This window comes from Orcinus orca, chromosome X (assembly GCF_937001465.1).
Source record: "Orcinus orca chromosome X, mOrcOrc1.1, whole genome shotgun sequence".
Lineage (NCBI taxonomy): Eukaryota > Metazoa > Chordata > Mammalia > Artiodactyla > Delphinidae > Orcinus > Orcinus orca.
This window is the reverse complement of record NC_064580.1, coordinates 46,948,150-46,964,346: the sequence shown is the minus strand read 5'-3', so window position 1 is coordinate 46,964,346 and position 16,197 is coordinate 46,948,150. Positions and strand designations below refer to the sequence as shown.

The window sequence follows — 16,197 nt, the reverse complement described above, 5'->3', positions numbered from 1 at the left end:
TGCCGGGACAAAGATAAGCCGAGGCTTAGTTGCTTAGACTCGTGTGTCACAGTGACAGTGATATGTACCAGAGGTGAACTTCCTCTTGCAGTTAATGTTAAGATGCCTGAAGCTGGTGGGCTGGCCTTGCGGACACCTATTTCTTCATGCCTATCTAGGTCCTGTCTCTTCCTCACCGTCGACTGGTTTGCTGCTGCCAGCTCTATGAGGTGCCAGATCCAAACCGCCCACAGAGGCTAGGGTTGCATCAGCGAGAGGTCTTCCTCTTCAACGATCTCCTTGTGGTATGAGCACTGAGGGGAGAAGGAGGGAAGGTGGTGAGCCTGGACCCCGGGTCTGGTGTGAACCATATTAACATTGGTGGGTGGAGGCGTGGCAGGTAAGGAGCTCTGCCATGTGATCTGAGTGCCTCAGCCCCTCCTTTACTTCACCATTTGGAGGATCCATTTGGAGGTAGTGGCAGCCACACGGGGTCAGAAAATGTGAGAACGAGGGCAGATGACAGGCTTACAATCTGGGAAGTGGTAGAAAAAGTCCCTGCCCACCTCAATAGCCCAGTGAGTTGGCTGGAGGAAGTGAACCTGTGACCCTGGGGTCAGTCTGAAACCTTCCGGTGGTCGGGCGGCTTGAAGTGATTCTTAAAACCGAGCTCATCACCAGTGTAGACGTGTGTCTTTTAGAACTAGGACTCTTAGGACTCTGCAGGTGGGAAGGGAAGTTCAGGGTCTCCTGTCCAACCTCTTGCCCCACGCAGGAGCCAGCTTCCTGCATGGCCCTCTGTTTGCATGAGTGCAGGCACAGAAGGCTGCCTTCCTCCAAGGCAGCCAGTTTCCCGTTCAGACAGCTCTGACTGCTAGAATCTGTGTCTCCCAGTGGGTTTCCTTCAATAATCTTCACTCAACCCTTGGGATCACAGAGAACAAGTGTTCTCCCTCTGCTCTGAGACAGCTCCTCAGGGGTTTGAGGACAGTGACCTGTCCTCCCTTGGTCTTCTGTCCTTTAGAGCAGGTCTCCCAACCTCGACACTATTGACATTTGGGGCAGATGTGGGATACTTTGTTGTGAGAGCTGTCCTGTGCATTGCAGCATGTTTAACGGCATCCCTGGTCTCTACCTACTAGGTAGCAGTAGTACTCCTCAACTAACAATGTCTCCAGACATTGATAAATGTCCTCTGAAAGGCAAAATCACCTCTAGTTGAGAATTGCTGCTTTAGATGAAGCTCCTCCAGTGCCCTCTCTGAGCCTTTATTTCCTCCTCTATGAAGTAGAGCTAATCCCTATCTCAGGGTTGTCATGGGGATGAAATAAGAGGTTAGATGCGGACTAGCCTAACCCAGAGGAGGGCCTGGCCCACGCAGGTATTGAGTAAATGTTTCATCATCCATCATGTGCTGAAACCTGTGGGTGCCCAGCCCCATGCTGGGCACTGGGTTCCCAGAGATGAGGGAGACTCGGTCCTCGTTCTCGGGAAGCTCACAGTCTGAAGGGCTAAAAAGATGCTTCGCATAACTGTGCACTGTAACCATCCTGAAATCAAATCATGTGCTTTTAAACACCATTTGCAGGTGGTCTGAGGTGTTTACAACTTATATTAGCTCAGTCCAGAGTGCCCAAGTACTTGACAAAGACCTTGGTTGTTGAGAAGAAGACTCGTTAACTCTATACATTGCTTTATTGAAGATTGCTAATGTGCCCCGGGTCTGGTCCAGGTGGGCAAGATACATGAAAACCAGACTCCTCTTGGCGCTCCCAGTCCAGCAATCACACACTCAGAGTACTCTCCTAAAGCCTAGCAGTGAAAGGCACTGAACCAGCACTCTGGAAGCTCAGAAAGTGGTGGGAAATCTATGTGAGGTGTTAGAACAGGCTTCCTGGAGGGAGCAGCATTCAGTTAGTTCCTGTAAAAATCGAAAGTGCCTGTTGTGCATCATCATTACATCAGGAACTTGCATTTTTCTCCCGTCTTTCCTGTTCTGCTCCACAAGCTTCAGTTCGCCCCAGCTTGTGGGTATGTGTGTTTGTGTGTATATGTCTGTTAGTGGCAGTGGGGTAGAGGGGAGGGCAGCTGCAAGCTATAGGTGCCATGTGGAAATTCCCCACCCCAAACCCTGCCTCTTGTCTTTTTCCCCGCCCCTGCCGAAGGTCACCAAAATTTTCCAGAAGAAGAAGATCTTGGTGACGTACAGCTTCCGTCAGTCCTTTCCCCTCGTGGAAATGCACATGCAGCTCTTCCAGAATTCATGTGAGTCCCTTCTCGGATCCCAGCATCCCAAGAGTCTTTGCCGTGGCCCTCATGCTCATCCTTTTTCCACACCAACCTCCAGTTTTTGGACTCCTTTACAACTGGGCTAAGGTCTCCAAAGCACCTACTTGGTCCCAGGATGTAAGACAGGCCAGGGTGGAGTATGACTTGTGCCCTGGGGAGCTATGGTCTGGCAGAGAACTGCAGCATGTATGTTTTTTGGTGGGCCAGAGGCATGGCGATCATGGTATGCATTGAAGGACTAAACCAGAGGAGCTTTGATGGGTGGCCTTCTGGGCAGCAGAAGCAATGTGAGTAGAGGTAGAGGCATGAGAAAAGGGGTTCTAGAGAGCAGCCAGAGTTCGGTCTGCCTTTACAACCCAGGGCCATGATTACCAGGAGTTTGGGGGCTTTGGAGCAAAGGGGAGCTGCTGCTGATGCTCATGCAGAGAAGAGGCTGGGTCAGAGTTGGACATTAGAAAAAATTATTTCACATATGAGCCACCTTGCTTCAGTCCTGACAGAGGTGCCTGACCTCCCCTCTCCCCACAGATTACCAGTTTGGGATCAAGTTGCTGTCTGCAGTACCTGGCGGGGAGCGCAAAGTCCTCATCATCTTCAATGCCCCCAGCCTCCAGGACCGGCTGCGCTTCACATCCGACCTGCGAGAATCCATCGCTGAGGTGCAGGAGATGGAGAAATACCGCGTGGAGTGTGAGTAGCCCAGCCACGTCTCCTTCCCCGTCTCCTGATACAGTGCCTTGCAAACACTAAGAATCCTGTCCTCTGAGAAGCTCAGAGTTGAGGGTTAGCTTGTCCAACCTTCCTACCCTCATTCCAGGAACACTTCAGCCTCTGCTTGAATAGCTTCAGTGACAAGGGGCTCATTAACCTCTCAGCCTCAGATTATTACTCCAAGCCCTAATTATGAGCCAACTCTTCCTTCTATTGAAAGGCAGCAGGGAAAAGAATCAGGGTATTGGAGGTAGGACTCTAGGTTCAGATGCCAGGTATGCTACTTATTATCTGGGTAAACTGGGGCAAGGTGCCTGACTCTCTGAGCCCCAATTTCTTCATACATGAAATTGGGGTGGTGAAATCTCCTTCGCAGAGTTGTGGAGATTCAATGAGATAAGGTGGAATGTGTGTCCTACATGTTCGTAGGACATGAGTGTTGAACATCCTAGGTGTCCGACAAATGTTAGCCCCCATCCCAGCCTCTCCTTTCCTCTCCCCACATTCTAGTTCCCGAGCTGAGTCCTGGTGACCCATCCTCCCAGCCTCCAGGGGCCATATCAAGTCATTTTGATCATATATGATGGAAAATAGTGATTACATCTCATTCCTCCCAATGCCCTCTAAGTTTTCTCTTCTCCAGGCTAAGCAGTCACAGTTAAGTAACATGGTGTTAAGGAGAAAGAGGCAGGCAGAGAAAGACAGAGACAGAGACAGAGGCGGCGGACAGCTCCTCGGTGAGGCCTTCACAGTTCCAGGGTCTGCTGTGCTCTTCAGCAAGGCAGGGTCACTCATTCAGCTCACCAGATCCTTGAGACCCTGGGGACATTCAGAGAGAGGGTGAGCATGCCAGGCTGAGGGGAGGGTGATAGACAGAAGTCTCCGTGACCTCCGCAAGGAGGCAGGAGTGTAAGGCTGAGAGTATGGGCTCTGTACTCAGGCAGACCTGCTTCCAGAATGTCGCCTCCCCCACTTCCAGCTGTATGACCCTGGGCAATCTCTGTGACTTCTTGGATCCTCAGTTTCTTCCTCTGAAAACTGGCTACTAATACTTACCTCTGAACTGGTGTAAGGATTGAGAGAGATCGAGTACGCATAGCACCCAGCATACTGCTGGCACATGATAGATGATTTGATTCCCTTTGGTTTCCTGCTCCTGTCCTTCCAGGAGCCCTCTGCTCTGGAACAAGGTATCTGAGAATGGAGAGGGCTCTGGAGTGAGTGCCCTTCACTATAGGCTCGAAGGGCCTTCCTGCCCCTCCTGGGAACAAAGCAGCCAATGTAAAGCTCAGTTTTGAAAGGTAGGGGTGGTCTGGGAGACCAGGCAGGGAAGGGGAGAGGAGCCGGAGCAGCAGACACTGAGAGGGACAAGGGGAGACTGAGCCAGAGGAGATGGCACGAGACGGGCTGGGCGCCGCAGTGCTTAGGAGATGTAGCTGAGGTTTGGCCGTCCAGGGGGTGAAGCAGGAGGCCTGAGGACAGAGCAGGTGAGGAGGGGGAAGGCCCACGGAGGGCTGGGGTCAGTCAGGTGGCCTCTCACTCCTGTCCCTGACTTTCGCTCCCTGTCTCCCCACCTGCCACCCAGCGGAGCTGGAGAAGCAGAAAGGTATGATGCGGCCTAACGCCTCACAGCCCGGAGGGGCCAAGGACTCGGTGAACGGCACGCTGGCCCGAAGCAGCCTGGAGGACACGTATGGGGCAGGCGATGGGCTCAAACGGGGAGCGCTCAGCAGTTCCCTGCGAGACCTCTCTGATGCAGGCAAGTCTCCTGGGGCCCCTGCCCAGGCTGGGGAGCCGTGGGACCGGGTGTCCTCTTCGCCTCCTATCACTGACTGCCAGCCTTCCTTGCACCCGCCACACGTGCACGCACCCTGCCTTCATCCAGAGCCCTGGGTGCCGCGCTGCAGGGGGCCTGGGAGCCGGGTCAGAACAGGCGGAGCCCAGGGTTTGGGCCAGGGAGCGCGAATGGGGCCACAGTCTTAGCCCCGCTCTCTCGCCGCTCCACCTCTCCTCTCTTTCCTCTTCTGTCTGTCCAGCACCACCTCTCCTCCTCCTCCATCTTTTCCTCCTCTCGCTCCTCCTCCTCCACCTCTCCTCCTCCCCACCTCCCCCTCTTCAGCGGGGGAAAGGGAATAGGGGTGTCTGTCCCCGGGAGGGGCCCAGACCTGGTGCCCAGCTCTGGAGCCCAGCAGGGTGGGGAGGGGGGGTTGCTGCTCTGACGCTGGGCTCCTTGCTTGTGGGTGCAGGGAAGCGGGGGCGGCGTAACAGCGTGGGATCGCTGGACAGCACCATCGAAGTAAGTGCCAGCTCCTGCCCCACTTGTCCTCTGCATGAGCCCTGCCCCGCCGCCCGCGGAGCCCCAGAAGAGGAGGGGACCTGTTGCTTCCCCCTCTTCCCTGCCGGGAACCCTGCGGCTACTTCTCCCAGCCAACCACTCTCTCAATCTGTCCTCAACTCTGTCTGTCCTCACTCTGCCTGTCTCTCAGTCTATCTTCCACTCTCCCAAGCCCCCTCTCAACCCCAGGGCCAACTCCAAGTAGTGATGCCCTTGGAGTTGGGCCCAGAGAAGCTCTTACCTCCAAGTCCTGCTCTTTGACCCTGAGCAAGTCACTCTGTCTCTCTGGGCCTAACATGCTCCCTGTCTGCAAAATGGGGATGAGGAGGAGGTACTGCTAACTCTTCCTCTCCCAGCTGAGGCTCAGATGAGATAGTGGATGTGACAGCAGAGCTCTGCAAGCTGGGGGCGCTCCATGTACAAGTACAGGACTGTGACTTGGTTTTCATTATGCCGTGGGAGGGCCCTGTCTCCCCAGCTCCAGCCCTCAGGGACCGGGTGGAGTTTAGGGTTGGGGGTTTAGGACATCTAGACCGGCCTGACTTCCACCCCTCCCCCCTTCCAGGGGTCTGTTATTAGCAGTCCACGCCCTCACCAGAGGATGCCACCTCCGCCCCCACCCCCGCCGCCAGAGGAGTACAAGAGCCAGAGGCCCGTCTCCAACTCCTCATCCTTCCTGGGCTCCCTATTTGGAAGCAAGCGGGGCAAGGGGCCCTTCCAGATGCCACCACCGCCAACAGGCCAGGCCTCTGCCTCCTCTTCATCTGCTTCTTCCACCCACCACCACCACCACCACCACCACCACGGTCACAGCCACGGCGGCCTGGGGGTGCTGCCTGATGGGCAGTCCAAGCTCCAGGCCCTGCATGCCCAGTATTGCCAAGGACCGGGCCCGGCCCCGCCCCCCTACCTCCCACCTCAGCAGCCCCCTCTCCCCCCACCTCCTCAGCAGCCCCCGCCCCTCCCGCAGCTGGGCTCCATTCCACCGCCTCCTGCCTCAGCTCCTCCCGTGGGGCCGCATCGCCACTTCCATGCCCATGGCCCAGTCCCAGGCCCCCAGCACTATACCTTGGGCCGGCCAGGCAGAGCTCCCAGACGGGGGGCCGGAGGACACCCTCAGTTTGCTCCACATGGCCGCCACCCCCTGCACCAGCCCACCTCCCCCTTGCCCCTGTACAGTCCTGCCCCCCAGCACCCTCCAGCCCACAAACAGGGCCCCAAGCACTTCATCTTCAGCCACCACCCACAGATGATGCCAGCAGCAGGGGCCGCTGGGGGCCCTGGATCCCGGCCACCAGGGGGTTCCTACTCCCACCCCCACCACCCCCAGTCACCATTGTCACCGCACTCACCCATCCCACCCCACCCCTCCTACCCACCCTTGCCCCCACCCTCACCCCACACCCCACACTCGCCCCTGCCGCCCACCTCCCCCCACGGCCCACTGCACGCCTCTGGGCCCCCTGGCACGGCCAACCCACCCACTGCAAACCCCAAGGCCAAGCCAAGCCGGATCAGCACCGTGGTCTGATGAAGGGAGAGTGTGAGCTGGGGACTAGGGAGGTCTGGGGAATCTGCAGGAGAGGGGCCTCACACCCTCTCTGCTTCCTCAGTTTTTCCAAAACATATATACACATAGACATGTCCTCCTCCCCACTGCCTCCCTGCCTTGGGACCCCTCCTCTAACCCCCAACAGTCTCCATGGGATTTCCTTCCAGATTCGAGACTCCTTGCCACTTGAAGCCTATACGCAAGGCTCTCAAGCTCTGGGGAGTGGTGAGGACCTTTCAGAGATCCTCGTCCTCTTTCCTCTCTTCACCCTCCCCCCTCCCTTTCCCTGGAGGTCTAGTTGGGTGGCCTCAGACCTCCGGGCCAGTGTGAGCTCCCTGTCAGCTCTGGCTGGTGGGGAAGGGCAGGTGTCGGGAACAATGAGGGTGAAGGCTTCCCCAGGGCACCTCTGGCCGCGTAGGGCCAGGAGGGAGCTCTGTAGAGTTGTGGCCAAACCTCAGCTGGCTCGGCCCTCTCTCTGACCTCAGGGCCTGACCACGCACCTCCATGTGTCTCTCCACCTGCTGGAGGACATGGAGCGTCAGTGCACGCGGTGGGTGGGCCCCCACTTATGCTGGTCCCCAGGTGGGGCAGTGCGTCCTCTTTGGAGCCAATCTCTGCCCTCTCTCCAGTGGGCCCCAGCCCAGACCTCTTCAGCTTCAGGACCTTGCCTCTCCTTGCAACGTTCTTATCCTGATCAAAGTCCAGACAGGTTTGGGGCGGGGGGGCTCAGGTCTGGGATGAGAAGGGCGCTGCCCTCCCTCACCCATATTGCATGCCCCCCATTCCCTCACACCTACCCCACCTACAGCTGAAGACAATGCACTTTATAGATATTGCCCACACACACCTTGCTGGGGCAGGGCACCCAGCATCAGCCCTGGGGAGAGGGGCTCCCAGAGGGCCACCGTGAGCCTGAGATGTCCTTCCTGAGGCAGAGATTGGAGCCATCAAAGTGGGGGCTGGGAGCCAGGATGCCTGAGTCCTTCTGTCCGTCAAACTCTCCGCTGCCTCTCCAGCCCTTTTACAGCCCTGTTTATTTATTATAAATATATTTTTTACAAGCCCCAGCTCCTCTTCTTGCCCCGCATATCCAGCTCCTTTCTCAGCTCCTGCCTCCCTCTCCCCTCTCCACCATGGGCTGCAGTACAGACAGACAGATAGACCCTGGCTGTATGAAGGGCCAGGGACCCCAGGGCTTGGGGGTGGGGAAGGGCAGCAGCGGGAGGGGCTGTATGGAGAGGAGCTGGGGTTTAGGCATTGTCTTTTTTCCTCCTTGTATATAAGAATGTATATTTGATGCCTCATAAAAGACCTTGTGCTCACCTCCCGCCTCTGCCTCCTACTTGTGCCCCCTCCCCCACAGTGGAGACCCGGGAGAGAGGCCTTAGCCCAGGGAGGTGAGGCGCTGATGGTAGAAGCTCAGGCAACTGGGTGGGTGAGATGCTTTGGTTGGGTGGGAGGTGGGGGTGAGGGAGGTTTTCCTGTCTCGTTTCATTAACGATCTGCATGACAGAGCAGAGCGGCAAGGGTCTGGGCTTTGGAGTTGATCCAGTTCAGATCCTGGGGCTTCCCCTTCCTAGCGCCCTCGGGAAACTGAGTCTCTGTTTCCTCAGTTGAAAACTTGGGGTGATAAGCCATTGCCACGTGGGATTGTGATGAAGGCATGAGGTAACGAATGTCCAGCAGCCAGCATGGAGTAGGTGCTCAGCAAGTTAGTTCCCTTCTCTTGCTTTCACAGGTTGGATACTTCCTCTACTCTTGTGGCATCTATTCTCACCCTTCCTGTGACTGGCCAGGCTTTGCCCTGGAGCCCTCTCTCCTTCCCCACAGCTGGGCCACATTTGTGTCCTTAAGGGTGTGTGGGGGGGGGCGGATGGTGACCTGGGCCAGGAAGTGAGGGCTAGATACATCCATTTTAAGAGCTCTGTGTACGTACTTGGGATGTTAGATAACAAATAGTTGAGCTCTGTTTAGTTTACAGAGGAAGGGTCAGGCCCAGAGAATGGAAGGGTCTTTCCCAAGGTCACACAGCAAGTCAGGATGGGGCGTTCCTGACTTCTAGTCCAGGCCCTTTTCCAGTGCCCAAAACTGCCTCCCTATAAAATGGACATGTTTCCAGCACCACTAATCATGTCCTGGGTCTCGGCAGAGCCTAGGAGGAATGGGGGACACTGGCTCTTGGTTAGGGTCAGCAGGGTCCCCAGAAGCAGCAGTCAGTAAATATTTGGAGGGCCTTCTTAGAGTGTGGAATGGCCTCTAAGAGGGAGCAGTTTGGATGGCCCCACTCTTAAGCAGCTGGGATCAATGTCTTTGTTTTCTTCCTCATACGCACATTTAAGCAAAAGCAGCAGTTGGGGCCATCTAAGCATTTGGTCCAGAATCAAGTCCAGTCAGCAGTTTTTTTGTTTCTTCCCTGGTGGACCAAGCTGGACTGCCTTTGGTTGTTCCCACTTCTCCCACCTTCAGCTTGATGCTCGTTTTGTCTTCCCAAAGCTCAGCTTTTAGTACTCAGTCAGACTTGACTGTTGCCTTTGGCAAGTCACCTTCTCAGAGCCTGGTCTTTCACCTGTAGCATACGGATAATAGTCTTACAGGGCAGTTGTTAATAGATGGATGTGAAATGCCTACCTCCTGCCAGACACACAGTCAGCTGTTCTCGGCCACCTACAGAAACAAGTACAAACTCCTTTGCCTTGACGTTGGAAGTCCTCCACCACATGGCCCTGGCCAATCTCTGTAATCCTCTCATTTCTCGCCTACACTTTGGCCATCCACTCACCACTCCCTGAAAAGATCTGTGTGTAATTTCCAAACTCAGTATTTTACCTGTGCCTTCCCCGCTGCCAGATGTACTCCCCTAACATCCCTGATGAAGGTTTTCTCACTCTTATGAGCTGGCCTTAAAGGACCCATCCCTCACAAAGTGCCCTTGATCACATTCTCTGAGATCCCTCACATCATTATCTATCTTCCCCACTAGGCCATAGCTGGCACAGATATGACACTGGTCTGAATCACCTCTGTCCAGAGTATTGCCCAGCACAGTGCTTGGCACAGCACAGATGACACTAAAATGTTTGTTGATTTGAATGAATGAATAGTTCTTTCTAAGCTAAATCTTAAAGTATCTTGGCATTGGTTGATTTATTGATTGATGCAAGCTTTCAGGCCCCTCTGGAACCCCCTCATGCTTCTCTCAGCTCTCTCCTACCTTCTCCTCCTCCTCCCTTCCTCACTGCAGTCCCAGCACTGGGCCATCCCTGCTCGACCCTCCCCCTCTCCCTGGAGGCTCACCATCCAGGCTGTGGAGGGGTGTTGGGCTCCTCACCTCCCCATTTCCCTGAGGACCTGAAGACAAGGAGTTCACTGGCTGTCCTCAAACGTTCTACTGCCAATCTCTTTGGCAATGTGGATGAGGAGGGATGACACACAAGAAAGGACAAAGGTCCTAGAATCTCACGGAGTTCTTATCTTTATCTAGACCAGTGCTGTCCTGTTATAAGTCTTTCTGTGAATATGGAAATGTCCTATACCTGTGCTGTCCAGTATGGTAACCCCTAGCCACATGTGACTATTGAGCACTTGAAATGTGGCTGGTTGCAACTGAACTGAGGAACTGAATTTTTAAATTTAAATTTAAATAGCCACATGTGGGTACTGGCTACCATATTGGACAATGCAGGACAAGACTTTCAGAAGTAGACAGCCTAGGGGGATGATGTCAATACAATATAGTAATAAGTGCAGTCCCAGAAGGAAGCACAGCATGTGTGGGAGCACAAAGAAAGGGAAAACCCAACTTGGGGCAGGGGTCAGGTAAGCGTTTCTGGAACCGCTCCTTTAGCTGAGTCTTGAAGGGTGAGTAGGAATTAGCCCAGTAAAGGAGGGCATTTGTCAAAGGGAGCAGCATGTGCAAAAGCCTGGAGGTGTGCGAGTATGTAATGTTAGCAGAATAATGAGAAAGGAATGCGAGAGGGCAGCCCAGGTGGTGGGCATGGCACATCCCAAAGCAGAGGTGAGCAGCCCCCATATCCTCATTCCTCTGTTGCCAGCAGGTTTTCTCACCCAGGCTTCGTGCCTCCAGGGTCTCCGTAGAAGCTGAAGAAAGACCAGGTGACACGTTGGGCTACGTAGTGTCTCTGTTGTAAAGCTATTATTTTTCCCTCCGTAATTAATGAGTATCTTGAGGGGAGATGCATTGGCATTATGTAACTGTCTTGTTACTCCTCAAACTTTCACTCACTAGTTTTAGCATTTACTGATGATTCTTGAGGTTGCCAAATGGTGACTGTCCAATGCCATCATTCTTTTGACATGGATTAGTTGGCTCTCCAGTGTAAAGGAGAGCTTTCCCTTCTCCTATGTTTATGTATTTATATTCTCATGGACCATGCTTGTCTATCATTTTCAGTGAGTTATAACACATTAATGTCATTCTTTATTTTGATGTTCAAAATGTCCCAGATTTGGCCAGCAAGAGGCCCTCCAAGCTGGCTCCTGTGTCCTTTTGGCAGGTCTCCATCTTTCCTTGAGCACTTCCTTGTTTTCTGGCACCACAAGATGCTCCAGTCTCATCTTGTACTTTCCCTGCCCCAGCCCTGGAGTCAACCATTTTTTCCAAGGAGACCTGGAAATGCCTGGTTGACAATGGCATCTAGGAACCAAGATTTGGGCACTAAGTGTTATAGCTACGTTTTCAGGGTTTGCTTTTTTATTTGGAAAAAGTTTGAGCATCTATTGATGATTTTCTAACTCCATCATTCTTTGAAGGAAGAGCTTTCCCTTTTCCCTCATTTTATTTATTTCTATCAGTGTGGAGTCACGGATTCTTATTTTAATGAGTTATAATCCACTACTATCATAATTCATTTGGAATTATCATTATTTTGAATATATCATTTTATTGTCATGCATATGTATTAAGCACATAATATGCATCTCTCTCTCTCTCTCTTTCTATGTATGTGTATATATATATATATATATATATATATATATATTTATCTCCATAAATTCACATAGAGACCTTGATATCTTGAGGAGGCTCTTTTAATAATCTTGGCTAGAGTTAGTAAATGGCTCTCATGGGGAGCAGAAGATTAGAAAAAGGCATGGGGAGGAGGGGGTAAATTTCAGAGCTATTTAGGAGTTAGAACTCACAGCTCATACCTACTTCAGAATTGGAAGGGACCCTATTTTACAAATCAAGAGTGAGGCACAAAGTCACTGTACAGTTCATCCAGAAAACGTGGATGGATTGAGTGTGGTCGAGAGCACAGCTGAGCATTCCAATCACTGCTCCGTACCAGTTCCATGCCAGACCCTCTCTTCCAGGTGGGTGGGTGAGGCCAACCGAACCCCCAGTCCAGGGTGAGCTCCCTGGTGCGTCCCAGTTTTTAACCCTGCAGTGCCCAGACTCAGGCAGGTCTCCAGCAAGATCCAAGGATTGAGAAAGGATTCCATTTCCTGAGCACCTGTGGTTTGGAGGGGGGAGGGGGCACCATCTGAGATTTTTACAGGCAGAATTGTACAGCAGTCAGACAGACTTGGTTTGAACTCTGCCACTTACTAGCCATGTGACTTGCTTAAGTTTATACTTCTCTGAACTTCGGTCTCCTCAACTGTAAAACAGGGATACCAATACCTATTTCATAGCACCTGGCCTTTGATGAATGGTAGTTATCATGATCTCTAATCTTCATAACTACCCTGTGAGGAAGGGTTTACATAGTCTCATTGGATAAATGAGAAAATCAAGGTTCATGGAGGTGAGGTACTTGGTAGATCTCAGTAGGTGAATGTCAGCTGCAAGAAAGCAGGGACCATGTCTGTCTTGGTCACCATTATATTCCCAGGGCCCAGAAGAGTGCCCGGTGCATAGTAGGAATTTGATAAATGTTTATGAATGAATGAATTGGATCTGACTGGCTTCAAAGACTCTATGCAATTTCCATTTGCCCTTCCAGGATGGTGCGGGTGGTGTCCCAGCTAAGGACCTCAGAGAAGGCTTTGGGAAGGCTAGGCTGAGCTGAGACCCCAAATCTGGTCTCCTGACTCCTAATTCATGCTCTTTGCCCTTCACTGAGCTGCCTCAAGATGGAAAGGCCAAAGTTCCTTCAACCTAGGATTTGGCATATTCTTTTATCTTCTTTGTTCTCCTCACCCTTCTCCTGCCTAGTTCTATCACTGGTAGGAGCAAATGACAGGAAGAGCATTTGACCCCGAGGCAGCAACTTCCCGTGTAACAGTGGGCAAGTTGTTTAATCTGTCTGGAACTTGGTTCCTCATCTACAGAATGGGTAAATTGACCTACATCTTTCCCAAGACTGTTGCAAAGATTAAGGGAGATAATTGGTATGAAAGAGCTATGTGGGCTGTTAAATGCTTACACATGTGAGAGACTAGTGATTTTTTTTTTTTTTTTTTTTTTTTTTACTGTTATTAGCATCACCTCACCTAGCTTTCTGTTTCCTGTCCAGACAGTTGTTCAGTTGGGTCATTCACCTGTGTTTCAGGTGGAGAAGGGTTGAGGTTTCCCCTGACACCTAGAAAACTAGAAAGGAGTTGTCACTTACTATATGTATCACTTGGGACAAGTTTCCTCACAAGACAAGTAGGGATAAAGGTTCCAAACATTCAAGGCAATCTAAGGGTTCAGGTGGTAAAAAAAAAATCTGAAATCACTAGGCACAATGCCTGACACAAAGGAGATTCTTAATGGGTTTTGACACATTGTTTGTTGACTCTCAGAAGTAAAAATAACAGTTAACAGATACTGAGGGCCTTCTATATGCCAGGTACTGTACAACAATCCTGCAAGGTAGGGATTATCATCTCCATACAACATCATTCAGTTACATAAGTTGGGACTTACCCAAGGGCACATAATTAGAAAATGGCAGAGCTGGTGGGACTAGAAATCAGGACTCTCTGACTCCAGGGTGTGAGCTCCTACCAGTGTTCCCCACTCCCTCAGAGCGGATGCCCTTAGCTCAGTCGTGAAGTAGGCAGAATGATATACCTAACTGGGACATGGTATGTGATTAGAAACAGTTAACTGAATGGAGGAATGACACTCTCCATCACCTTCAAACATACTCAAGCTTACAGCAGATGCTTAATATATCCAGGAAATGTTTGCAAAGAGTATGTATTATTTTTAGTCAATATATACTAAGGCTGCTCAAAAATATTCATTTTTCTTTTGTTTACTCAACATTAATGTACTGCTTACCATGCCAAGTGCTAAGGATGTATAAGGTCACAAGGTCCCTGCCCTTAAGGAATTCACAGTCTGATGGGGGAACACAAAATAAGCACGTTATCAGCATGTATGTAACTAATATGTGCACAGTAGGTGTTCAAACTACATGTGGTAGGCCCACAACTGATGAATAACTTAGAGCTCCTCAAATGCAGTAGACGTCTGACATATGGGCAAAGTACTGGTTTGATACTCAAAGTAGATGCAATAAACCTATTCAGAAACTGCTCACAAACATGCACACAATAGGAGCAGATGTACACATAGTAGGTACTCAAATGCAAGACAGGCTATACACAATAAATACAATCCATGTACACAAATATTTGATAAGTACACTGTAGGCTCACAAATGGGCAAACAGTAGGTGCTTCAAACGGTGGGCACTGGTAGGATACACTCAGGCTTATTTTGTAGGTGTACATGCCACAAATGTGGACACGATAAAAGTGCACACATAACAGGTGAAAGTGTTCATTCAAATGCTGACTGACAATGACTCTTTGGGGTTAAGAATGGAAGCCCCATCTCTGAGAGGTCTCTACACGCAAACTTGGACAAAATAAATATTTTCTTCCTCTCCTCGGGACCCAGGATTCAAAAAATCCGCAATCCCCGGGGAGGGAGCAGCATCCCGACTTCCTTCGTTCAAAGCCCCAGAGGTATCAGCGCCTAGAGCTGGGAGCTGTGTACTACTCTCCTAATCTGCGGGCCTGCAGAAGGGTGCCTTGCAATCAGGCACCCGAAGCCGCCTTCTGTGGCCCACACCGGAAAGACCCGGGAGAAAGAGAGCGTGTTGGGGCGGGGCTCGCGCCAGGGCTGAGGTCATCGAGGGGGTGCCAGTTCGGACCCACCACCCACCAACGCCAACTCCTCTTCCGGTCTGTCTCCATAACGCGCATGCGCAGCACTGGCCTTTAAACGTGCACCGCCGGTCCACCGGAAAGAGGATCCGGCAGTTAATTACACTTTGTTCCTCCGCCGCTGAGGCGGACTATTTGCTCTCAGTCTGGGAAGCACTTTTGAGTTCCTGCTTCCTGATAGGGAACCCACGCCTGCCGATTCAGCTCAGTCTCCACGGGATGAAGGCTCCCTAGGGCTTGGCCTCACGCACGTTATACGAGGCTCGGAGGGACACCCTGCGGAGGGATCTGGTTTGTTGTGGTGAAGGGAGGGGGGAGACGCTGACAAACCAAGATGGCGGCGGCGGCGATGAAGGCCGCGGTGGTTGGGAGGTAACTGTGGTGTTGAAGGCTGCGGTAGTTCCGAGGCAGCGGCAGAGTTTGGAAGGAACGGAGCAGGACGAAGAGGTGGTAGCAGTAACGTCAGCCTGAGCCTCTCAGAGCGCGGCAGCTACACGCCCCCTGGGCCCTCGGCGGGCGGCGGCCGCCCCGCTTAGGGCCTAGTCCCCGAGCAGTGCCTCGGCTTCGTACAGCGGCGTCCGCCATGAGTCCTTAAGGGCCGTCCGAGCCCTCCAGTCCTAGGGCCCACCATGGAGCCGGGGTCTGACGACTTCCTACCGCCGCCGGAGTGCCCGGTGTTCGAGCCTAGCTGGGCAGAGTTCCGAGACCCTCTCGGCTACATTGCGAAAATCAGGCCCATCGCCGAGAAGTCGGGCATTTGCAAGATCCGCCCACCCGCGGTAAGGCCCTGGGCTGGTGGTCGCCGGCGACCAGGCCGGGGATGATGAACTAGGGTAGCAGGCGGAGAAGTCTGGAGCGGAGGGCAGCTCGAGCTGTGGGGAGATGGGGTGGCTGGGACCGTTGTGGATGCGACGCGGGTCGGAGAAAGGGTGCTGGGGCCAGGGGTCCTTTCGTGGTGTGAGGGCCCTAAGTCGGAGACCCACCCCCACCCCCCAACTCCCACCCCGCCCTTCAGAACTACTCCTAGTAAGGTTCAAGACAGGGATGCCTAGTGGCCCCGGGGAGAGTTCCCAGAGAGGCACCCCGCACATCTCTTGGTTACCCCAAACCACCTAGGTCAAGGCTGCTCTAAATAAGGCTTTTCTCCCATTTACTGGCATCATTTCTCTTCAGGCAGGCAGTGTGGTGTAATGGAAAGATCACA

At 52.6% G+C, this 16,197-nt stretch overlaps 2 protein-coding genes and 1 long non-coding RNA gene across 18 annotated transcripts in view; 2 read left to right on the top strand and 1 right to left on the bottom strand.

The window, feature by feature from the left end:
- IQSEC2 (IQ motif and Sec7 domain ArfGEF 2) overlaps positions 1-8,188 on the top strand; it is a 76,097-nt gene extending 67,909 nt beyond the window's left edge. For 4 of the 6 annotated variants that reach the window (XM_049704573.1, XM_004286395.3, XM_033417600.1 and 1 more), the window contains 6 exons: positions 159-284; positions 2,145-2,244; positions 2,797-2,958; positions 4,565-4,738; positions 5,226-5,275; positions 5,880-8,188. In XM_049704573.1, coding sequence (XP_049560530.1) covers positions 159-284; positions 2,145-2,244; positions 2,797-2,958; positions 4,565-4,738; positions 5,226-5,275; positions 5,880-6,845 — 1,578 coding nt within the window. In that variant the 3' untranslated portion in view covers positions 6,846-8,188. The remainder of the gene's footprint in view (positions 1-158; positions 285-2,144; positions 2,245-2,796; positions 2,959-4,564; positions 4,739-5,225; positions 5,276-5,879) is intronic. The other 2 variants (XM_049704576.1, XM_049704575.1) reach the window with 2 other exon arrangements.
- LOC125963005 (uncharacterized) overlaps positions 1-16,197 on the bottom strand; it is a 406,444-nt gene that overhangs the window by 201,229 nt on the left and 189,018 nt on the right. The gene's annotated exons all lie outside the window — the stretch shown is intronic.
- Positions 15,106-16,197, top strand: part of KDM5C (lysine demethylase 5C) — a 32,715-nt gene continuing 31,623 nt past the window's right edge. For 3 of the 11 annotated variants that reach the window (XM_033417609.2, XM_033417610.2, XM_033417607.2), the window contains exon 1: positions 15,222-15,772. In XM_033417609.2, coding sequence (XP_033273500.1) covers positions 15,623-15,772 — 150 coding nt within the window. In that variant the 5' untranslated portion in view covers positions 15,222-15,622. Of the gene's footprint in view, positions 15,773-16,197 lie in introns of all 11 variants that reach the window. The other 8 variants (XM_033417612.1, XM_004286397.3, XM_033417611.2 and 5 more) reach the window with 5 other exon arrangements.